The sequence below is a fragment of the Pongo abelii genome, chromosome 10 (assembly GCF_028885655.2).
Source record: "Pongo abelii isolate AG06213 chromosome 10, NHGRI_mPonAbe1-v2.0_pri, whole genome shotgun sequence".
In the NCBI taxonomy this organism is placed as follows: domain Eukaryota; kingdom Metazoa; phylum Chordata; class Mammalia; order Primates; family Hominidae; genus Pongo; species Pongo abelii.
In genome coordinates this window covers 69669556-69693661 of record NC_071995.2, presented here as the reverse complement: position 1 = coordinate 69693661, position 24106 = coordinate 69669556, and the positions used below count along the sequence as shown (strand labels likewise).

Genomic DNA, 24106 nt, shown 5'->3' with positions numbered 1-24106 from the left:
AAGCACTGTGTTTGACATATGACAGGGACTCAGTAACCCAAGCCTTTTCAATTTGTTGAATTAGAGATCTGAAATATCTCTAGTTTTTTTATTTTGAGATTTCAGTTTGTTTTTTTGCATAAATTGAAATTATTTAAATAGTCTAGGAGCTTTAGGAGAAAGATGGCCCTGAATTTAGAAATGATAATATAACGTACACATACACATTTTTTAATACCCTCACAATAACCCTATGAATCAAGTTGACATTATATACATTTCGTAGATGAAGTAAGAGTCATTTGAGTAGATTACGTGACTTGCCTAAAGTTACATAGGAATTGAGTGTCAGAGCAAGTAATTTAATGAGCTTGTCTGACTAATGGGAACTAACGACCTTAGTTCTGTGCTCTTGCTGTTCAAGTAGCTACCTCACGTAGCATATAGGTGGGTGACAGAATCAGTGGTTTCTTTCATTCCAAAGAGAGTGGTTGCAAAAAGTAATCAAAAGTCTCACTGGGCGTGGTGGCTTATGCCTGTAATCCCAGCACTCTGGAAGGCTGAGGTGGATTGATCACTTTAGCTCAGGAGTTTGAGACCAGCCTGGGCAACATAGAGAGATCCCAACTTGAAAAAAATTAAATAATTTAAAACAGAAGAAAACAAAAAGACTTTGTCTCAATGAAACAGTGAGGATAGCTTTATTTTAGTTAAACTCTCTACATGAGTACTGTTTAATAGAATTTTCTACAATAATGGAAATGTTTTATAGCTGAATTCTCCAATATGGTAGCTGTTAACTACATGTGGCTATGAAGAACTTGAAAAGTGATTAGTGTGGCTTAGGTACAGATTTTTAAATTCAGTTTTGGTTGATTTAAATTCACATAGCCACATGTGGCTCATTGCTACCATATTGAACAGCACAGCTCTGGAATTTCAGTACCAGGCAATAGAATTTGATACATTTAAGTGACGTACAATTTAAAAAAGAACCATAATAATTTTAAAATTATTGCTTACATGTACTTACCAACAGTGGAAAGGGTGACTGTCCTGGTTTGGTTAAACTGAAGTACTGAAGTGTATGACAGTAGTTTAGGGCTTATAGTAGTTCATATTCAGGTGAAATCGTTAGTTAGTATCCACTATTTTCTTTATGTTTAACAATAGAAAGAATTTGATTGGATTTTAGGAGAAAATATAATTACAATGTACCTATAAGAAAAAGTTATTAGATAAGTGGGCCTTAATCTTTTGGAATCTTTTTTGACTCTTCCTTTCCCTTCCATGCAAATACATAAAGAAAAAACAGTTTGTGTTTAACTTCAGGGGTGGGGAAGCCAAAGCTATCCTCCCACCCCTTATTAAAATCCATGGACTCTCATTAAAAACGTCTAGGGAGCCTGACATTTTTCAGTTCTATTTTTGCTATAATGGGCAGAATAGATTAATTTTTTAAACTATTTCGAAAGTGAAATGCAAAAGTTAAGTTACTTCAATTGGAAAAAAGTTCTCAGACATCTGCTTTTAACATTATTGTCCTGTTTTAGCTTTCCTGAAGGAAAGTCTTGGGTGTTCAAAATATATAAAATATTCAGATAAATATCTGTAGTCTTAGAACACATAACAGTCAGCTGTAAGCAAATCTCTATATATTTTTCCCTTCAATAGTAATTTAAAGAATTTAAAAATGTACACATAAAAGAAAATTTGTAATTTTGAATCTTGACATTCAGTGTGTCTGTTGTTCTCTATTACTGGTGAGGCCAGCAAATCACGTGATCAGGAACCACTTCCTTCTTCTTTCCTTACCTCTCCTGGGTCTTGATTTCTTCATTGCATTTGCTGCCATCAGACTTTTACTCTTTCCAGTTTGGGAAGCCCTTTTAAATGTTAGCTGCTAACTCTTTTCTTTTTTGCATTATCCTGTTCTATCAGTTGTACCGCCTCACCAGCCCTACATTACATATATACACATACCTTCTGCAGACTCATCTTCTATTCGTATTTTAGGAATTACATTAGAGTCTCGGGCTGTGGGAAGTAAATTAGTTTACTTATTTTATCTGTATTTGCCTTGTCATATTTGCCTTCAAACTTTAAATTTTTATCTTGTAAAGGATTTGACTTGATGAAATGTACAAGCTAAATAACAGAATTAAAAATTTTTAGCTCTTTCTTTTTGCTTTAAAGAAACTTGGTGAAGATGAAGAGGAACTATCTGAATTACAGCTTCGCCTTTTGGCTCTTCAGTCAGCCAGTAAAAAATGGCAACAAAAAGAACAGCAGGTGATGAAAGAAAGCAAAGAAAAGTTGACTAAGACGAAAACTGTACAGCAAAAAGTTAAAACAAGTACAAAAACACATTCGGCCAAAAAAGTTAGCACTACAGGTGATCATTTTTATTAAATTCTTGTGTTTTTGTTTTGTTTTCTTTTTTGTTTTTTGAGACGGAGTTTTGCTCTTGTCGCCCAGGCTGGAGTACAGTGGTATGATCTCTGCTCACTGCAACCTCCACTTCCCAGGTTCAGGCGATTCTCCTGCCTCAGCCTCCCAAGTAGCTGGGATTACAGGCGCACACCACCACGCCCGGCTAATTTTTTGTATTTTTAGTAGAGACGGGGTTTCGCCATGTTGGGCAAGCTGGTCTCAAACTCCTGACGTCAGGTGATCCACTCGCCTCAGCCTCCCACAGTGCTGGGATTACAGGCATGAGCCACTGCCTGTTAAATTATTTTAGTTGAATTCATGTAGAAGTATAGTTTTGAGATTTTAATTCAGAGTTTTGAGTTTGGGGAATTAGAGGGCCCTAAAATGGAAGACAATCTTATGTAAACAACTTAAGAGGAGCATCATCATTGATTAATAGATAATGAAGATATTTTTTAAGACTCTTATTTTTCTTCTATCTCCTAACAGATGCTAATGTTTATGTATTTTTTTATTTAAAGCTAAACAAGCATTGAGGAAGCAGCAAACAAAGGCATGGAAGAAACTACAACAACAAAAAGAACAGGAAAGACAGAAAGAAGAGGATCAGCGGAAACAAGCTGAAGAAGAAGAGAGAAGGAAAAGAGAGGAAGAAATCAGAAAAATTCGAGATCTCTCAAATCAGGAAGAACAGTACAATCGATTCATGAAATTGGTTGGTGGCAAGAGGAGATCGAGAAGTAAAGTAAGAAATGCAAAAATATAAAATCAAAACGTTACTCTGTTTCCTTAAAGTCATATTTCATAGATTCTGTCAAAGTTTATTTTATAAATAACTCTTGGAAAAAAGGAAGGTAGGTTATAATTGGGAAAGCATCTTTTATAGTTGTAGGTATTGGAAGAAGAAATGAAGGCTAAGATTATTATTAGCAGAGACTGCTTTCTGTTTAGAAGAAAGTAGGATTACTAAATTGTGGTGAAAACTTATTCTGAAAATGGCTGTTTCTTAAGTACAGGGGTAGAATTTCATTAGTTTTTCATTGTTTAGTAATGTAGATTGAGAAGTGTGTCATGACTAGTATGGACTATTTTAATAAATGTTAAATCATGATATAGTAATAACCTTAGTGCATGTGGCTATTTTGTATTTAGTGGTCAAACATTTGTTGAACATTTACTATGTATATGAATATACTTGTCGTCTTCTCTTTTTCTCTTTCCCTCCCTTCTTTTACCCTCTCCACCCGAAAAGAAGAAAAAAGCCCAAAAAGAGTATACTTGAGAATGTATTAATGAAGAGTAGAGGGATATTAAAGAGTAAATTCGTTAATTGGAGTTAGGTTTGCTTAAGCAAGGAATATTGTAAATATTTATACTTTGAAATTTTTTTTTTTTTTTTTTTTTTGAGATGGAGTCTTACTCTTGTTGCCCAGGCTGGAGTGCAATGGCATGTTTCGGCTCACTGCAACCTCCGCCTCCCAGGTTCAAGCAATTCTCCTGCCCCAGCCTCCCGAGTAGCTGGGATTACAGGCGCCCGCCACCATGCCTGGCCAATTTTTTTTGTATTTTTAGTAGAGATGGTGTTTCACCATGTTGGCCAGGCTGGTCTTGAACTCCCGACCACATGAGCCACCGCGCCAGGCCAGTAGAATCTTTTCCTAGAGATAAATATGGTATTATTTGCACATTATTCTTTACCTCCTTCTCGAGAGGTTTTGTGAGTTTTTAGTTTATTATAAACTGTCTCTGAGTGAAACATAGTAAGAAGTAGACAAGAAGACAACATACAATAGATAAACACATTTACCCAGAATTTATAGCTTTCAGGTATCATTAATTTATTCATAATTAAAATGTTTTTGAATTTTTGGGGAAATAGTCTCTATGCAGTCGTGATGACATAAAACTTGCTTGTATTCCTCTAGTTTCTTAATCATACAGAAGTCATAAGTGTACAAGAGTTTGGTGTCATTTTATACAGGAAGAGCTAATTATTTAGTAGCTCAGCTAACAATGGGGGATTTCGTCTGTATAGCTAGTATTTTGGAAATTCCATTTTCTATCTGATTATACAGTTATAAAATGTCAACCAGTGTAGCTATCATTTAAATTGAATTTCCCAAAGATGTGATAGGCAGATCTAACTGTATCACCATGATTTTTGATACTCTTCCCTAGAATATAACTATCAGTTCTTTTGTGATTTGTAACCCAAGACAGAAAATGCTTTGAAACTAAAAAAAGTGTTGTATACTTAGTCTTCAGATCCTGACCTGAGGCGATCGTTAGATAAGCAACCTACTGATAGTGGAGGAGGCATTTATCAGTATGATAACTATGAAGAAGTTGCTATGGATACAGATAGTGAAACCAGTTCTCCAGGTATGAGCCAAAACTTGAAACCTTTGTGTATTTACATGTATTAAATAGAGAATAGTCATTATGGTACTCAAAACCTTGAAAGAAATGTGTAATGAAAGTGAGATTTGCTGATGAACTGTATGACGATAGACATTATTTGTTGTTGTAAATACTTAGAGAGCAAACCCCAAATAAGTAATATTAACCTTTATTTCTGAGTGTTTCTAGATAGCCTTTAAATTAAAAAATAAATAAATAAGGCATTGTTTAAACTCTGTTAACTGTTTGCTCCAGAAAGTGAAGACTGGGCTGGGTGCAGTGGCTCACGCCTGTAATCCCAGTACTTTGGGATGCTGAGGCAGGCAGATTACTTGAGGCCAGGAGTTGGAGACTAGCCTGGCTGACATGGCGAAACCCTGTCTCTACTAAAAATACAAAAATTTGCTGGGTGTGGTGGCATGTGCCTTTAATCCCGCTTCTTGGGAGGCTAAGGCATGAGAATTGCTTGAACCTGGAAGGTGGAGGTTGCAGTGAGCTGACATTGTACCACTGCACTCCCGCCTGAATGACAGAGCAAGATTCTGTCTCAAAAAATAAAAAGTGAAAAATGGGAAAGATGAGAACACTACTCTTTAAAAAAACAAACTCTTGATCTTTATATCCAAGATTCTTTCTGCTTTAGTCAAAGAACAAAATTCCTTTTTTGCTATTTGGCTTCCTGTCTCATTCCAGTATGATAATTTGTAGAAATTTTGAGACAGAAAGTGATACTAGTGGCATCTCAGGAAACGCTGGTTAGAACTGGTCAGGGCTGTAACTTTCCTTTAGGTTGCATAGTCTAGAATCTGACTTATCTTTGAGGGCCAGAGACTTGATTTTGTTGATGTTCAGGGGTGATTGGCTGTGAGAGACCTACCTGTTCCTTCACAAATAATTTAAAACACATAAGACTGAGGCAGATAACAGAACACAGTTGGCATTTCAGGAACTGGAGAATTTGAAAGAACACATGATCAGTGTATTTCTCCCTGTAGTCACATGGTGAGACCAAATCAAAACTGGAATCCTACTTCGGTGTATCTAGACTAGAGACAAAACAAAATATGTATTATTTGGCTAGTGTTTACTAAAATGCTCATTTTTCAGGTTGTTATTTTAAGCTGGTGTTTGATAGTCTTACATTATATTATGTTTTGATAACATAATTTAACTTGCTTTGGTCAATCTTTAATTTTCTTATTTTCAGATTCTTGGAGATGATTCATTATAATTCCGAAGTATTGACAATATTATTAATACTTTATTTCTATAAAATAACTTTATGATCTATGCTTTTTAAATGATTTTGTGAAGCATATAGAGAACATACTCTCTACGCAGCTTTGTCAAATTTTAATTTTTTGCCACGTTAACTGCAGATATTTATATATATGTATTTTTTTCCATTCAAGATCAATTTTTTTCTCAAATTTTGCCGACACAGACATATTATATTTGAAGAAATGTGCATTAAAAACATCTTTTAATTCACTTTATCTTGTATTAAAAAAGAATGTTTTCCATGTAGAGTTTTTCCCTTGGCGGGGGAAAAAAAACCAAGAGAATTCAAATACAGTAAAAAACTAGTTTAGGATCTGAGGTTTCAGGCAGTTCAAAAATTGCCAGAAGGTTATTTTTTTTTTTTCGCTACGATACCACAATGGCAGAACAACTTAAAAATCAGAATACTAAAATGATGGGGTGGTCCCGGCAGCTGCCCCTGGCCAGCTGGAGCACACAGTGCCACCAAGGTAGAGAGGCTAGGGCCAGAGGCAGTGGGCATCCCAATGCCAGCCTGCCCATTCCCTGTAATGAAAGCAGAGCAGGAACTGCAGCTGCATGGCCTTGGGGGTGGGTGGACTTGTGGAAAGCCAAGCTCTGAGGCTGCAAATACCTTGAGCACCACTGGTGGTCCCAGAGCAGGTGGAGCCTGTATCTACACCTCTGTTCCAAACAGCCCCCTGGCACAGGGCAAGGCCCACATCCTGGCCTCTGCATCTTGATCTGGGCTGGGGCCAGTCCACCACCTGGTCTTTCTGGCCAGTGCTCAACACTGTAAGCCAATCACAAGTTATGTCAACTTCTTTCCTGTGTTAAAAAACAAGAATGGCTGGGCACGGTGACTCACATCTGTAATCCCAGAACTTTTGGGAGGCCGAGGCGGGAGGATCACCTGAGGTCAACAGTTCGAAACCAGCCTGGCCAACATGGTGAAACCTCGCCTCTACTAAAAATACAAAAATTAGCTGGTAGTGGTGGCTCACCCCTGTAGTCCCAGCTACTCAGGAGCCTGAGGCAGGAGAATCACTTGAACCTGGGAGGTGGAGGTTGTAGTGAGCTGAGATCGTGCCACTGCACTCTAGCCTGGGCACTGAGCGACACTCTGTCTCAAAAATAAATACATAAATAACAAGAAAGCTTGACACAGAATCAAGAGCACAATAAAACTGCACTCTAGCCTGGGCACTGAGTGAGACTCTGTCTCAAAAATAAATAACAAGAAAGCTTGACACAGAATGAAGAGCATAGTAAAAGGGGCTACTGTTAATACTATTTACTGAATCAAACACCAGCAAACACTTTCCTAGTTCTTTGTCTTCCTGGATGATCCTGACATGGTGGGTAGCATGAACCAGCACATAATGGACTTTGTCTTTCCTACCACTAGTTTCTAAAATTCATGAATGAAGGCTACTCTTGCTGAGGGCACCCTCTACCTTCCCACTGTCCTTTCAGAACCCCTAGTGGCCGGCCCAACACAAAGGTCAGAAAGTCCTCAGAAGCCTCTCCTGGCGCCTGGCAGTGAGTCAGGGCTGGTTAAATCTGGATGAGGACAGTGGAGCCTGGAGGGCTTTCCTCGGAGATCACTGCACTCACTAGGTCCACCCTGTCTCCCAGATATTAGAAAGGGAAAACATGCCAAGTCCATAAAACAATAGCACCATCAAGTGTCTGACTATTAAACATTCAAATGTTCATGGGGCAGAACACTGAGCATAGACATAGCCTCTCTTCTCTCTGCCACCTAATAACACAAATGTGACACAGCAGCCACATCTGCAGCGCTGTGTAAAATGTTCCAAAGATTAGTGTATATTCAGATTATCTCATTTGGGAATCAAGTCAACCACATATAAGGCATGTGGATAATAATGTATTGACTTGTGAGACAACTGGGATAAAGAAGAAATGTTAGATTTTCTCTGATTATATAGTTAGTGGGTAGGGTAGTAAGAGTAGTCTTTGAAACTGCTGTATTTCAGTGAGCCTAACAAGTCATTGAAGATAAAATACACAATTATTTTTATCTGCTACCAAGGAAGAAAAATGCTGAGATGCATCAATTGTAATTATTTCAAAATTAAAATGTGAAAAAATGTGCACCTTATTGACTAAATACACTTAAGTAATTCTTCTCATTCCTAGTTTTATTTGCTTTCAGCACAGCTTATATGGTCCATGTCCTCAACTTTCTTTTGCTCCACAAGAAGGGAATAATGAAGTCACCACATCATTGTTTTCCTTTGGCTAGGGCACTTTGGCAGAATTCAAGGGAATTTTTTGTTTCCTTATTTCTTAAAAAGTATGCTTGTGTTTTTTGTTTGTTTGTTTGTTTTTTTAAAGTATGTTTCTATCTTTTCCTGCTCTATTCTCTGCTCTCATCATTAGGTTAAAAGTGGAACAAAGTGAGAGTTTTGAGGGACTAATTATTAGTTTAAAGTGAATGGCTGACTTTATGATGATATGACAATTTTAAATGGCTGGAGATGGACTCATGAGGGGGTTAAAGATTTTATCAGAGGTTGATAAAATCTAATTTGCACTCCACCTAGATGTATTTCTTCAAACATAACATAAACAATATATTCCTAATGAAGTATTTCTGTTATTAAACTCTTAACAAAAAATTTTTTTACAGCTCCTTCACCAGTGCAACCGCCATTTTTCTCTGAATGTTCATTGGGGTATTTTTCTCCAGCACCATCTCTTTCTTTGCCTCCACCACCTCAGGTTTCTGTAAGTCAGAATTGATTTCTAAGAAAATTATTTTGTCTTATCTTTTCTAATTTGTTTTTAAAAACGAATGGTTAAGTTTGAAGAGGGCTTAAAAATCAGAATTGCTTACCAGAATTAATAGCAATGAAATACATAGAATAAACAGTTGATTATACCAGCAAGCTATCCATTTGGTAGATTTTTTTCATAGCTAATTTTTAATTTCATGTTGACTTTTCGGTACCTATCATGTTTCCTTCTTCTCTTTACTCTCAGATAGTAGCTACTCAGAAAATTTATTCAAAAACATAAGTTATCTACTGTTTTGGACTGTCTCTTTTTTAGGGAATTGGAATTTACGTGCATTAGGATGCTTCTAAAAATTAATACTCTCCTTTCTCCTCTTTTCATAAAAATGGTTATTTTTAACTTGAAAATCCAGCAAAAGAAAAGCATTTTCTATGAAGTTAATTTCTTTTCCTCCTGTCTCCAGTCCTCCCACTAAAAATAAAACAAAAAAACAAAAACAATAAAAGGAAAAGGAAAAAAAGGAAGTAGAGGAATCACACATTAAAAGTTTTGACATTGTTTTTAGATTGAGAGGGCCTAGAGATCAAATTGAGTATCTCTCAGTAGGTGTAAGAGGGAACCTTTCCATTTCAGGAAAGACATCTAGTGTCTTTCTAGAACATGTATGGTGAGGGGAATATTAGAGCTGATAGTGAGAGAGAAAACAGCACTTTCTTTGTTGTAATGTTTTTCTTTTTGGGAATGAATAAATAAACTAAATGCCAAGAGAAATACTGGAAGATCTTTGATGCAAATACATACCCAAATTTAGGTATTTGTGTAAAATTAGTTTCCTTTACAGATATTCTCTAAGAAGCCCTTTTAAGAGAGTAGTAGTGATTCTTCTTGATACTTAATTAATGATTAAAGTACTCTGGACTATTATTCACAGAATCCCTTGGTTTCTAATTTTTATTTTTTACTGAAATATTATGTCTTGGGTTTCAGTATCTACTTGCTTTCAGGTAGTCATCTAGAAGAAAGGACCCTGTACAGTTTGATATCTATATCTTCTAGAATGCTAAATGGATATAAGAATGGGAACAGAGAAGTTTCTGTAATTTTCCTTGAAGTTAATCAATGTTTCAAATATTGTTGATTTTTTAAAAAATTGTAAAAATAACACTTTTTCGTGGTTGGCTATTGATTTCTGGGTTTGTTTTGAGGTTAACATATACTTAGCTTACTATATTTACAGATAAAATAATAGTATAAAGTTTATTTTTTTCTAGTTTAATATTGCTGCAGAGATAAGGATTTGAGTTGATAAAATTTGCATTGTAATTCTTTTTTAAAAAATAGTCTCTGCCACCTTTGAGCCAGCCTTATGTGGAAGGCTTGTGTGTTTCTCTTGAACCTCTACCTCCTCTACCACCATTACCACCTCTCCCACCTGAAGATCCAGAACAGCCTCCAAAACCACCTTTTGCAGATGAGGAAGAGGAGGAAGAAATGCTGCTTCGAGAAGAACTACTTAAATCTCTAGCAAATAAAAGAGCTTTTAAGCCAGAGGTAATTTAGGTACCTGAACCTCTAGGTGGTGCTCTTGAGCTTAGCTTTACGGTAGTCCTACTTTTTTCTGGTTACTTGGGCTTCATTGGGCTTTTCAGCAAAGTGGGGATAATTCTAACATGCTCAAGATTTTTAAAGGTGGCAGAAATTTATTTTTATTTAGGAATGTTTCATATCTTTCTCTTCCTTATATAGGAAACATCCAGCAATAGTGACCCACCTTCACCTCCAGTTCTGAACAATTCACATCCTGTGCCAAGAAGCAATCTATCAATAGTCAGTATTAACACAGTGTCGCAGCCTAGGATACAGAATCCAAAGTTTCACAGAGGACCCCGTCTTCCACGAACTGTGATCTCGGTAAAAACAAAAATTTAATGCTACTTTTATTCAAACAGTTGTGAGAAATTTCTATGAAGTTTAGCTGTCCTGTTTTCTACCCCTTGCTTTATTTATATACACACATATATTCATGTATAAATACAAATTTTTAAAATTTATTTTTAATTTATTAATGATAAAATGAGAGCAACAGCTTCACTTGAAAACTGGTAGAGTTTGGTGATAGTGTGTTGGGGGAGGTATTGTTTTCATCAGAGTGGTGTACTTTCCTCTGTCGTTTCTTCAGCTTTTTTTCTATAGAAATTGGCTCATTCGGATTTTCTATCTTTTTGGAGTCAAAATTTTAACAAATTGCATGTTTTTTATTTCTCCCATCTCTTTGTATACTTTGTGTATGTTTTCCAACCAATGACTACACTATGATGGAAGAAATTATTTATCATGTTTATTAAGGAGGTTGAAATGATAGTTTGTTTCTACCTTGTTTTCTAATGGCTTCAAAATAAAATAAATAGAACAAAGACAAGTTGAAATCTTACCTCTGTTAGGTAAGCCAGTTTTGGCAATTTACCTTCTATATGTAACCACAAAGTACAGAATTTTGATAATTATTATGTAAAATTAACAAAATTTTTCTTTGGTTTTAAAAGAGTTAATTTAAATTGCATTATGGTTCTTTATAATAGAAAGTTAGCAAAAATAAAATTTTAATGAGAGTAATTATAGTATAGAAAGACTTAAAGAATATACAGCATTTTATGTCTCAGTCATATAACCAGTATTGGTCGACACAGTGGATTATGTAATACAACCCTAGAAGAAGCCATAGACGATCTACCTGGAGCCCATTATTTTTGTGGATTGAAATTGAACGAGGTTAAATGACATCCTTTTGTTATCACGAATAATAAATATATTGTCTTTGCAGCTTCCAAAGCATAAATCAGTGGTTGTAACACTAAATGATTCAGATGATAGTGAATCTGATGGAGAGGCTTCCAAGTCAACAAATAGTGTTTTTGGTGGATTAGAGTCCATGATTAAAGAAGCAAGACGAACTGCTGAGGTAAGTGCAATAATTAAAGGTGGAAAGAAAGATGACCTTTTGACAATCAGTAAAGTTTATTTTTTCCTGAAAATTAAACCATAAAGTTATAGATTTTTAATAACATTGATTTGTGGAAATATTTTAAGTATTTGTGGTATTAGGACTTTATATAATGAAGCATGTATCAATGTAGATTGATTTTACTATTAAAAGTTTCCATTATTTGTGTTTCCTATTAAGTATTTCCTTTTTCAAAATAGTAAAATTGGTTGGATAATTGCTCTGTGTGGTAAGGAGACTGTTGTTGTTTTAGAGTTGTGTTGTGTTACTGGAAAACAGTTTTTATTAAAATATATTCTCTAAGTACAACTTTTATCATTTTTTCCCTATTTCAGTAGTTGTTTAGCTATGATTTAATTCAATGATTTTCAGACTGTAGATCTTCACTACTTGGTGGCGTATACAATTTAGTAGTTATCAACCAACATTGTTTTAGAAAAAAGAATAGAAAATGATGAAGACATTCAGGTATTTCTAAATAAATTCAGTGTACACTGGATTGCAATGTAAAATACAAATCTTAGTATGGAATTTTGGAAAGCTGATGATCTAGTTGACTTCAAATGTTTTTTTTTTTTAGCAAGCTTCAAAACCGAAAGTACCTCCAAAATCTGAAAAAGAAAATGATCCTTTGCGAACACCGGAGGCTTTGCCTGAAGAAAAGAAGATTGAATATAGATTGTTAAAGGAAGAGATTGCCAAGTAAGTGTAATTTTATGTAATTAACATTAAAAGTATGTGATGTTTTCAAAACTTCTCTTATAGAGTTTATTGGCACTGGGAAATGAGTGATGATGCTTTTGTCTAAGATACAGAGTTAATGTTTTATAACTCACACAGAAGAGGGTGCTGGATGGTCATACATACACTTGAATAGAGTGATGTGCTAAGACATAACCAGCTTAGAAAAAAGACGAAAACACTCAAAGAGGACGACTCCACTATCAACTTTGAATGCTAACTTGGGTCATGCATATTGGTCATCATCTTTATTATTAGTCGGTGTGATTAATATTGTTACTGCATGAAATAGAATACATTTTAAAAATTGTTTAAGTTTATTCTTGGGTGTAATGCATATATCCTTTTTGATAATTTTAGCCGTGAGAAACAGCGTTTGATTAAATCAGATCAGCTGAAGACAAGTTCATCATCCCCAGCAAACTCTGATGTGGAAATTGATGGTATTGGCAGGATAGCAATGGTTACTAAGCAGGTTACAGATGCAGAATCAAAACTGAAGAAACATAGGTGAGCCTCGTTATCTTCACATATCTAATTGTTCCTGTGGTAGAGAAATACATTTTTGTGGTGTATGTTATTAATAAGCATACTATAAGATTATACATTTTCTCACTTAAACTTTGTAGAATGTAGAAGTCTATCATTTTGTTGAATGATACTACATTTACATAAAGTAATGAAATTAATGTTTAAATAAAAATACCGGCCAGGCGCAGTGACCTATAATCATAGCACTTTGGGAGGCCGAGGTGGGTGGATCACTTGAGATCAGGAGTTTGAAACCAGCCTGGCCAACATGGTGAAACCCTGTCTCTACTAAAAATACAAAAAAATCAGCTGGGCATGGTGGTGCATGCCTGTAATCCCAGCTACTTGGGAGGCTGAGGCGGGAGAATCTCTTGAACTGGGGAAATGCATTCCCACTGCGCCTGGCCCAACATTGAATATTTACTGTAAGTTTTCAACAGTAATTCACGTATACCTCAGGCTTAATATTTTTTTTTTTAAAAGATCAGTCTCATAGTTACTATTATCAGTGTAGCAATGTTAATTTAAATACCTGTGTGATGAATATAAAAATATTCATCCCTTTAAGTTTTTATCTGTGTCTCGTAGATGCATTTTTAAAAATTGTGTTAATACTTTGAAAATTGTTTTATTCTGACAGTCTGCTCTCGTAGGGAGACATTAACAAGAATTTTGTTATTTCTCATTTAGGATTCTCTTGATGAAGGATGAATCTGTTTTAAAGAATTTAGTGCAGCAAGAAGCTAAGAAGAAAGAATCTGTTAGAAATGCTGAAGCAAAGATTACAAAACTTACAGAACAGCTTCAAGCAACTGAAAAAATTCTTAATGTTAACAGAATGTTTTTGAAGAAGCTTCAGGAACAAGTAATTATTTTAAAATACTGTAGTCTCCTGTTTACTACACATTTTTATAGGCCAAATTTTCTGTAAGACAAACCACCGTATACTAAAGCCAGCAAAATATGTGTAACCTATAGTTTCTCGTTGAGAAATAATATTGGAATATTTTTATTTTCAGTTGAATGCTGTAAAGCTGCGGTGTTTGAGAAGAAATTTCCTGTTTTAAGGTTTTCATTTACATTTTCAGGATTATTCTATATTTTTCAGATTCACAGAGTTCAACAGCGTGTTACAATTAAGAAAGCTTTGACTCTAAAATATGGAGAAGAGCTTGCTCGGGCAAAGGCAGTGGCTAGTAAAGAAATAGGAAAACGTAAACTGGAACAAGATCGCTTTGGGGTGAGCTTTTTATAGAAATATTTTACTTTTGGAAAGCAGAAAGTTTTTATGATAGTTTTAAGGGTAAGATGTATATATAAAGTAACTCTTTGCTGTAAATTCCAAGAGATTAAGATTAAAGCTTTGTTTTTAAATGACATCCACATTTTTGGATGTCTACTTTATTATTTTGTCTTGACTTTGTTTTTTTCGTAAGTCATAGATTAACTAGCAAAACTTTTGGCTACTTACGTTAAACTCTGTTTTATTCTCCATATTGATTTAGTTTTATAATGTTGGCATTGTATGGTGGGGATAGCACAATTATCTTACCAAAAATTGTTTATAAAATCACAGTGATGTAAAATATGTGTATCATTTTTCTCCCTTAGCCAAACAAAATGATGAGACTGGACAGTTCTCCAGTATCAAGTCCAAGAAAGCATTCAGCAGAACTAATTGCTATGGAGAAAAGACGGTTACAAAAGCTGGAATATGAATATGCCCTGAAAATTCAAAAATTAAAAGAAGCCCGTGCCCTTAAAGCAAAGGAACAACAAAATATCTCTCCAGTTGTGGAAGAGGAACCCGAATTTTCTTTACCTCAACCCTCACTTCATGATCTGACACAAGATAAATTAACCCTGGACACTGAAGAAAATGATATTGATGATGAAATTTTGTCTGGTTCAAGTAGAGAGCGAAGAAGATCTTTTTTAGAATCCAATTATTTTACTAAACCTAACCTTAAGCACACTGATACCGCTAACAAAGAATGCATAAACAAACTTAATAAAAATACTGTAGAAAAACCAGAACTTTTTCTAGGGTTAAAAATTGGTGAATTGCAAAAATTATATTCAAAAGCTGACAGCCTAAAACAGCTGATTTTAAAAACCACCACAGGCATTACAGAGAAGGTTTTGCATGGTCAGGTAATTGAACATTTCATATTTTCTCTAAAATCTGGAATTCACCCCAGCCTTATTTGCCTTACAGAATTATTATTTTCTTTTGCAGGAGATTTCTGTAGATATGGATTTTGTCACAGCACAAAGTAAAACAATGGAAATGAAGCCATGTCCTTTTAGACCCTACCATAGTCCTCTTCTAGTTTTTAAGTCCTACAGGTATAAAAGAAAGATTCAATAAGCTTGAATTTCAGGATTTCTGTTTGGTTTTTAATATTTTATCTTGAATATTTGATGATAATGAAAAAGCAATTGAATCATTGCTATCGATAACCAGACTTACCCTTTTAAGGAACGTAAAAATTAAGTGTCCTGCCGTTGGGCTCAAACCACACTCTTGGATTTATCAGTTCATATCAAATTCCAGTTTCTGGCTATTGGTAGAAATGTGGAGAATTTTGGATTTCTGTTTGTTAGGGATTTTAAGAAAAATAATTGGAATCTCAGAGGTTTTTTTTAATTTTTGATTTTTAATTTTACTATTATTCAGTCTAAGAAGTGCATTGGCCAGCCTTCATAAAATTTATTTAGACATTTTCATATGATTAACTTTGTGGGTCCCCCAAAGTTTTTAGACTTTTAAAAGTTGTGAGAATGTTAAAGGGTTGCATGTTTTTATCTTAAAATTGTAAAGCACCTTCCAGGTAGTATAGACTTTTTCCAGATTTTCCTGTCTTGGCTGGTAATGTGTGTAAGAAATACCAGTATTATATAGTATTTTATCATGTGGTGAGAAACTACTTTTAGAATACAAGGTTTTTTTTCTATTTCAACTATTTTATGTTCTTGGTATAAAAGTGGCTTGTTTCTATTACTTGATATTCTGGGTGTTTTCTTGAATTAACTTTGGCATTAATTTAATTAGATAAATAGCTCATAAATAGTAAGTATGGAAATTTTAACTTGAGAAAGAAAAACTAAAGTTTTCTTAGTTTTCTGAGGAATGTTTGTTGGGCATAATATACCTGTTCACTCTCTTCGCCGTAGATTTAGTCCATACTATCGAACCAAGGAAAAACTTCCCCTGAGCTCAGTATCATACAGTAATATGATTGAACCGGATCAGTGTTTCTGCCGTTTTGATTTAACAGGAACATGTAATGATGATGATTGTCAATGGTGAGTAGTTTTTGTGAACATTTTGTAATTTGAAAAATGGTCTTGTTTGCTTAACTTTGATATGTACATGATTATCTTTTCTGTGTTTTTTTTATCTTAGGCAGCATATACAAGACTATACACTTAGCCGAAAACAGTTATTCCAGGACATTCTGTCATATAATCTGTCTTTGATTGGTTGTGCAGAGACAAGTACTAATGAAGAAATTACTGCTTCAGCAGGTTTTTAAAGACTTCTTATTCTCTCCCAAATGAAAATTGAATTTAGGCAACTTAAAAATTCTATATTAGTTGTTGACATTGTAAAATACTTACTATAATTCAGTATATTTACCCATAATACTTTATCTAGATTTGCTGTATCCGGTATAATTAAGGTAAAAATTTACTTCCTCTGTTATACTAGCCACATTTCAAGTACCCAATGGCCACATGTGGCAAATGCATGCCAGTAGGACAGCACAGATTTAAGACATTTCCAACATTTCAGAAAGTTCTTTGGACAGAGCTCATTTAAATATTTAGTTCCATTTATTTAAAAGAAAATATTAAGCTATTTGTATAGAAACTTTACTATTGATTTTAACATAGGACCCTATTTTTACTTATTGTTTTCAAAAAATAGAGGAAGGCTGGAAATTACGATGGCTGTTGTTTCCAATTCTATAATGAAATAAGACTTCATACACTTGTGAGCAAATATTATTAAGCTTTTTCTCAGATTTGGTGCCAAGTAATAAACCTCAAGCTACAAATCTTTTGGAAGTAAAGGAAATAATAATTACTAAATTTGGTGTTATCACAGCCCAGAGTGATTGTAATGTCACTGAATATTTTATCGCTCCCAATTTGGGACTTTAACTTAATTACTTAGTTCATTTTAGGAACTACTTTTTTTTTTTTTTTAATCCCAAATGGGGTATATGATGTGGTAGGATTTGCCATAGTAGTTAAGATAATACAGGCTTTGCCCTTTCAAATGCCATAGGAGTTATTGACTAGTACCATATAATCGCCTTTAATTCTTAAACTAATTCACGTCATACATTTTAATTATCCTAGTCTCTGTAATTGATATTTATCATGAAGATTGCATTGCTCTTATTTCAGAAAAATATGTTGAGAAACTTTTTGGAGTAAACAAAGATCGAATGTCAATGGACCAGATGGCTGTTCTCCTTGTTAGCAATATCAATGAAAGTAAAGGTCATAGTAAGTACATATATAAGTGTGTATGTGTGTGTGTGTGTGTACTGTATTTCTTTCTGAAAAGGACTTTTTAGTTTCTGTATGACAGAAATTTTGTTGGTATTATGTTCTTAATATAAAATACATATCATTTCAGGCTGGGTGCGGTGGCTCACGCCTGTAATCCCAGCACTTTGGGAGGCTGAAGTGGGTTGATCACTTGAGGTTAGGAGTTCGAGACCAGCCTGGCCAACATGGCGAAACCCCGTCTCTACTAAAAATAGAAAAATTAGCCAGGTGGTGGTGGCGTGTGCCTGCAGCCTCAGCTACTCGGGAGGCTGAGGCAGGAGAATCACTTGAACCCGAGGGGCGGAGGTTGCAGTGAGCTGAGATCGCGCCACTGCACTTCACTGCACTCCAGCCTGGGTGACAGAGTGAGACTTCCATCTCAAAAAAAAAAAAAAAAATACATATCATTTCTAAGATGGAGTGAATGTAGTTCTTTTCAAATATTATTTGAGTATCCTTCAAAATGTTAAAACAAAAAAAGAACTAGTTATATCAATTAACAATCTTCTCCTATCTACTTTAGCTCCTCCATTTACAACCTACAAAGATAAAAGAAAGTGGAAGCCAAAGTTTTGGAGAAAACCTGTTTCAGATAATAGCTTCAGTAGTGATGAGGAACAGTCTACAGGACCAATTAAGTATGGTAAGAAGTTATGTAATTTAAGATCCAGCATTATTAAATTGTGGTATTCCATCTTTATTTAACACTTTGCTAATCCTTTGGTGTATCAGCCTGCCTGGTTAAAAAAAATTTTTTTTAAACGATGCCATTGGGTTTTTAGACAATACAGTTAATTCACTGTGCAGGATTGCCTCTGAAATTGCGGGATATTTGTGTTCATGGCTCCTCTCCAGTAAATGCAAGGAGCACTGCTTAGTTAATAATTATGACTGCTTCAGATATTTCCAAACATACACTAGTTGGTGGGGAAGGTAGCTCCCGTTTGAGAACCACTGCCTAGCCTGTGTCCTCCTTAAGGGCAGGTGTTCTATTTTACTTCATCTTTGAATATGTTTTCTGACATGCAGAAGGCTCAAAAAATGAGAATGAACAAATGATGAATGAACTAATGAACAAAATAATGTATGAATGAGTGCCTATATGTTAGGCACATTTTACTTTCTAATTTCAAGTTTGCATTATTTGTGAATTAGCAAGTATCCAAGAGATGTATGCTATTATGTACTTATTTACACTAATGTAACACTGTTTTTCTAGTTTAGATATAGTAGAATAATCTTTATAAATTATGACTTTTAATTTCTTAATTATAATTTGCAGTTTAACAAATGTGAATTCATTTGATAATAATGAAAAAGCAGTTGAATCATAGTTACTGATAAGTGGACTGAAAAGGTAGCCTTAAAATAGCAGAGTCCTAATTACTCCTTTTATTCTGGTGTAATTTTTAGTAGCACCTCTTTCCACTCAGAAGGGTCCTGGTTTGGGTGATAAATTATGTCATAGCTCTACCTTAAAGCTATGAGCTAGTACATATCATTAGAATCTTTAGGTTTTTAAGTTATTTTAAAGATGAGACCAATTGTTTTCTTTTTCTTGCATCTGTGGACTAAAGAAAATGTGAAGCTAATAATACTTTTTTTTTTAAATAGCTTTCCAGCCAGAGAACCAAATAAATGTTCCAGCTCTGGATACAGTTGTCACTCCAGATGATGTCAGATACTTTACAAATGAGACTGATGACATCACTAATTTAGAAGCAAGTGTGCTTGAAAATCCTTCTCATGTACAACTTTGGCTCAAGCTTGCGTACAAGTACTTGAATCAGAATGAGGGGTAGGTCAGCTTCAAATCTTTGTGTAAATAGTTGCACATTTATATTTTTATGTTTGAGGTTTTTTTACCTATGGTAATCAGTCAGGTTTCTTTCCTAGTATCAATGGAGTCTTTGTTTTTTGACAAAGCCAAAAGCATTTTATTGTTTAAAAGCTATTAGACAAGTTTAAGATTAGATCTTGAGTTTGTGTGCATGGCTCAGTGTATGGGTAATAAATTATACTAAAGTTTTTTACTCCAGTAGGCTCTTATTTCAAAGTAGGATTAGTTAAAACAGTAAATTCTGACTAGTGGAATGATTGATTATTGTTTTGTTAAAAAATCATAGTAGTCATAGTTTGTTAATAAAATTATGATAAAATAATGGTGGAGCAGGTTAAATTTTGTTAATTTGTAATGGATATTTAAAGCTTATCTGAGAACCTCCAAATTATGGCGAATTTTCTTTTTGTCTCTGTGTCATATTAAATTATATGTATTTAAATAAGGTAAATAGTAATTAACTTATACAACCAATAGTTTATATTGCAAATGGCATCTTCTAACTTCTTGGTAGTAGAAATAAGCCAAGAATAATCTTTTCGTAATTATAACTTTATAGTTACAATAATTCAAGGGTTGTTTTTTTTTTTACACATTTCTTTGAAATATTTGACTATCTTAAAAGCTTTTAAATAAGGCAGTGCTGCAGAGTGCTAATAAACCCACACATGCCTGGATGTGTTGCTTATTTAACTTTCCTGTGTGTCATTTCCATGTTAATGGGATAAGTTACAGTGTTTTCTTTTCTGACTCATTTACTGAGTGAAGGCCAAAAGAACCGTACATTATTTTATGAATAGGATCATGAGAAAGAATTATCTTCTCCAAGAGATAGCAAGCCCTTGACCGTTGAAAAGAACTATTATACTGAAAGCTTTGATATTTTGTACTTTCAGTAGCTGGCCTTGAGAGAGAGTTGTTTAACTTTTCGCATTCCCGAACAGTGTAAATCATAAAAGGTATTGCTGAATATGGACATAAAGCACATTTGAAGTTGATAATCTTAGTGGTTTTATAACATTGTACTTTTATCTGTGGTAAATGCTTACTGAACAGTCGCTTAAAAAAATTGTTGGGTCTGTGGAAAATCAGAAACTTTTAGGCATGTGATTTAATCTTAATCTAGTACCCCTTTTCATAAGTGATCCTGACTTCTTGGTAAATTCTAGTAGAAAATGGAATTTTAAAATTGACTCATTGGATTAGCCCTATTTAAATTTTCAAGCAGGTTCTAAAAAGCACTTCTGCCTTTTCTTTTATATATACAGGGAGTGCTCAGAATCCTTGGATTCTGCTTTAAATGTTCTGGCGCGAGCATTGGAAAATAACAAAGACAATCCAGAAATTTGGTGCCATTACCTCAGATTGTTCTCAAAAAGAGGAACCAAGGATGAGGTGCAGGAAATGTGTGAAACAGCTGTTGAATATGCTCCAGATTATCAAAGCTTTTGGACTGTGAGTAGAAAAGATAACGTACGTGTATGTGTGTGTGTGTGTATAATCATTTGGATCATCTTAAATATTGATAAGTAGCTTAACAGAGCATATGCCTTATCTGAATATAGACATAATAACCTTACTTTCAGTTTCTAGTAACCGCAAAGTCACTTCTGGATCAGAATTTAGACTAAGCAAGAAGACAATATTTAGTGAAGAGGTGATTTTTTTTTTGTTGTTGTTAACTTTATTGGTAAAGAAAAAATGTAAAATTATTAAAAATTTCACACTTACCTATTTTTACACAGTTTTAGTTTGGGCAAAGTTAAGTGTAGCTTTTGCAAAACACCTGAAAAAATTGTTTCTTTTAAATTTATCTTAAATTGCCTCTATGAAATTATAATGACTGCCAGGAAACATTTTTGTCTTTTTATTATTTGTTTCCATTGCTTATAGAAATAATCCCAATCTGTAATTCACACTAATATCTAAACTTGCCAAGCTAAAAACATTTGATTGAGAAAAAATGGCCTCTTCCTCTTTCTCCAAGAGAATGAGATGGTTTTTTTGGCTGTCAGTTTTTGAGACAGGGTCTCACAATGTCACCCAGGCTGGAGTGCAGTAGTGCAATCGTGACTCACTGCAGCCTCTACCTCCTGGACCCAAGTCCTCCTGGACTCAGCCTCTTGAATAGCTGGGGCCACACATGCGTGCTACCATGCCTGGATAGTTTTTAGATTTTTTGTAGAGATGGGTTTTTGCTCTGTTGCCCAGGCTGGTCTTGAACTCTTGGGCTCATGCAGTCCTCCTGCCTGGGCCTCCAGAAGTGCTGGGACTTTAGATGTGAGCCACCATGCCCAGCCAAGAATGGGATGTTTTTTACCCAGACTTAAAATTATAATTGATCCACTTGAGAAATAAAATAAATATTCACCTGAACTTTTATCACCTGAACTTGGGAGCCATTAGTTTCAGATAAATTTTTAAATAAATCTATTGCTGTCAGATCTGTCACTTACTTACCAACTGAAGTTGTGAACCAGATAGATTTGGATAACATGATACCCCTTAATAAACTTGCTACTCTATTTCTTACTCTTTGGACTCAGGTAGTGAACAGATTTGGATAGTAAAGGATGCTTGATTTTTTTTTTTTTAACCTAGAGCATTGTACCAAAGTGAATGCTGTTATCACTACAGGATTTTATAGGGTGTGGAATATTCAAAAGATGTAATATTTTTCTTTGAAGTTGTTTGGTCTTTAATGTGTTTTGTAATGCATTTCCTTTCTTTTTTTTTTTAATCTTTTTTGAGACGGAGTCTCGCTCTGTCACCCAGGCTGGAGTGCAATGGTGTGATGTTGGCTCACTGCAGCCTCCGTCTCCCGGGTTGAAGCAGTCCTCCTGCCTCAGCCTCCCAAGTAGCTGGGACTACAGGCATGCACCACCATGACTGGCTAAGTTTTGTATTTTTAGTACAGATGGGGTTTCACCATATTGGCCAGGCTGGTCTCAAACTCATGTGATCCACCCACCTTGGCCTCCCTAAGTGCTGGGATTACAGGCATGAGCCACCACATCCAGCACATTTCTAACATAAATCTATTCTCAAAACTTTTATACAGTCACACACCTAAGCAACACAAATTGTACGTGATAATAAATGTGTACTTTTGGATATTCATCATGATCTTGCTGCGATTTACCTTTTAAATCGGGGAAAAGAGAAATGAAATTGCTTCAGTGATGTCTCTAAGAGTATATCTGTATTGTTTTAGTTTTCATCTGATTCCACTTTTCGATATGTGATAGAAGAGGGAGTCTAGGTTGTAGTACTAGAAGATGGATTTATACATTTTTACAATTATCCTTTTTGCAGAAGTTGAAGATTTACTATGAGATGGTTTCTTAACGAAATGTGAAAAGTCTATAGTTTTGGTTTATTCCCGAAAGGCAAGATTAATAATATAAAGGCCCTTTGGGCAGTTTCTACACCTAGAAAGCACCTTTGAAGAAAAGGATTACGTATGTGAGAGAATGTTGGAGTTTCTGATGGGAGCAGCCAAGCAGGAAACATCCAATATTTTGTCCTTTCAGCTTTTAGAGGCTCTTTTGTTTAGAGTTCAGCTGCACATATTTACTGGAAGATGCCAAAGTGCACTGGCAATTTTACAGGTAAGCACTTGCTACAGCATTTAATTGCATTTTGTAGAAAAACTTTAAAAGGTCTACACCGTTATCCATAGCATTATTTAATGGTTGAAAGCACAAGATTTGGATTTGAATCCTTGTTTTTCCACTTACTAGTAAGTCATGTGACATTGGGTAAGTTTATGACTTTATTTCCTCATTTGCCTGATGGGTATAATATCTTTAGAGTTTTTGTAAGTTTTCAATGAAAATATTTTATGTTAAGTATCCACAGATAAACTTCAAGATTCAAGCCATAAGGGAAAAAAATCAGTCTGATGAAAATAATCTATATGGGTGTGGTTTAAAAATTTTTTTTTGTTTTTACTGTTTTGTCTTTGTCTTATTAGATTTTAAGTATCAGGACACTTAAAATGTACAAATAAATGTGACCTTTTTATTATTTCATAAACTTTAGCATAGTAAAAATTATGTTAATCTGATATTGACATCTCTAGATAATTTTTTTATCAAAAAATTTTAAATTTTACCTAGAATGCATTGAAATCTGCTAATGATGGAATAGTAGCTGAATACCTTAAAACCAGTGATCGATGTTTGGCATGGTTGGCCTACATACATCTTATTGAATTCGACATTCTCCCTTCAAAATTTTATGATCCATCTAATGATAATCCTTCAAGAATTGTTAACACTGAATCATTTGTAATGCCATGGCAAGCAGTTCAAGATGTAAAGACCAATCCTGACATGTTGTTAGCAGTTTTTGAAGGTAAGTATAAAGTTTATAAATTGTAATATCAACTGTTATAACATCAGTGTTTAGAACATTAACTACCCATTATTGTGATTCTCCGTAATTAAGTGGAACAAATTTATATCTCTATATTGCAAGTTTTAGTTTCACAATTTATTAGGCAGATTAAGTATTGAATCAGAGAAGATGGACACTGGCATCTTTGAAAACCAGTAACTGCGTGATATTACATTGTTTATCTTTCT

The 24106-nt window shown here is 34.6% G+C and overlaps 1 protein-coding gene and 1 non-coding gene across 2 annotated transcripts in view; one reads left to right on the top strand and one right to left on the bottom strand.

The window, feature by feature from the left end:
* ZFC3H1 (zinc finger C3H1-type containing) overlaps positions 1-24106 on the top strand; it is a 54439-nt gene that overhangs the window by 16908 nt on the left and 13425 nt on the right. Inside the window, exons 4-24 of the mRNA XM_002823519.6 lie at positions 2176-2374; positions 2934-3157; positions 4671-4794; positions 8732-8829; positions 10180-10389; positions 10585-10749; positions 11660-11797; positions 12420-12541; positions 12941-13090; positions 13802-13976; positions 14220-14351; positions 14723-15265; positions 15351-15460; positions 16289-16420; positions 16521-16642; positions 17531-17632; positions 18201-18320; positions 19292-19475; positions 20786-20972; positions 22940-23128; positions 23639-23876. Coding sequence (XP_002823565.1) covers positions 2176-2374; positions 2934-3157; positions 4671-4794; positions 8732-8829; positions 10180-10389; positions 10585-10749; positions 11660-11797; positions 12420-12541; positions 12941-13090; positions 13802-13976; positions 14220-14351; positions 14723-15265; positions 15351-15460; positions 16289-16420; positions 16521-16642; positions 17531-17632; positions 18201-18320; positions 19292-19475; positions 20786-20972; positions 22940-23128; positions 23639-23876 — 3664 coding nt within the window. The remainder of the gene's footprint in view (positions 1-2175; positions 2375-2933; positions 3158-4670; positions 4795-8731; positions 8830-10179; positions 10390-10584; positions 10750-11659; positions 11798-12419; positions 12542-12940; positions 13091-13801; positions 13977-14219; positions 14352-14722; positions 15266-15350; positions 15461-16288; positions 16421-16520; positions 16643-17530; positions 17633-18200; positions 18321-19291; positions 19476-20785; positions 20973-22939; positions 23129-23638; positions 23877-24106) is intronic.
* On the bottom strand, positions 7760-7886 carry LOC112135983 (small nucleolar RNA SNORA17). Its single transcript, XR_002917198.1, has one exon. It is a non-coding gene; the product is annotated as a small nucleolar RNA SNORA17 (small nucleolar RNA).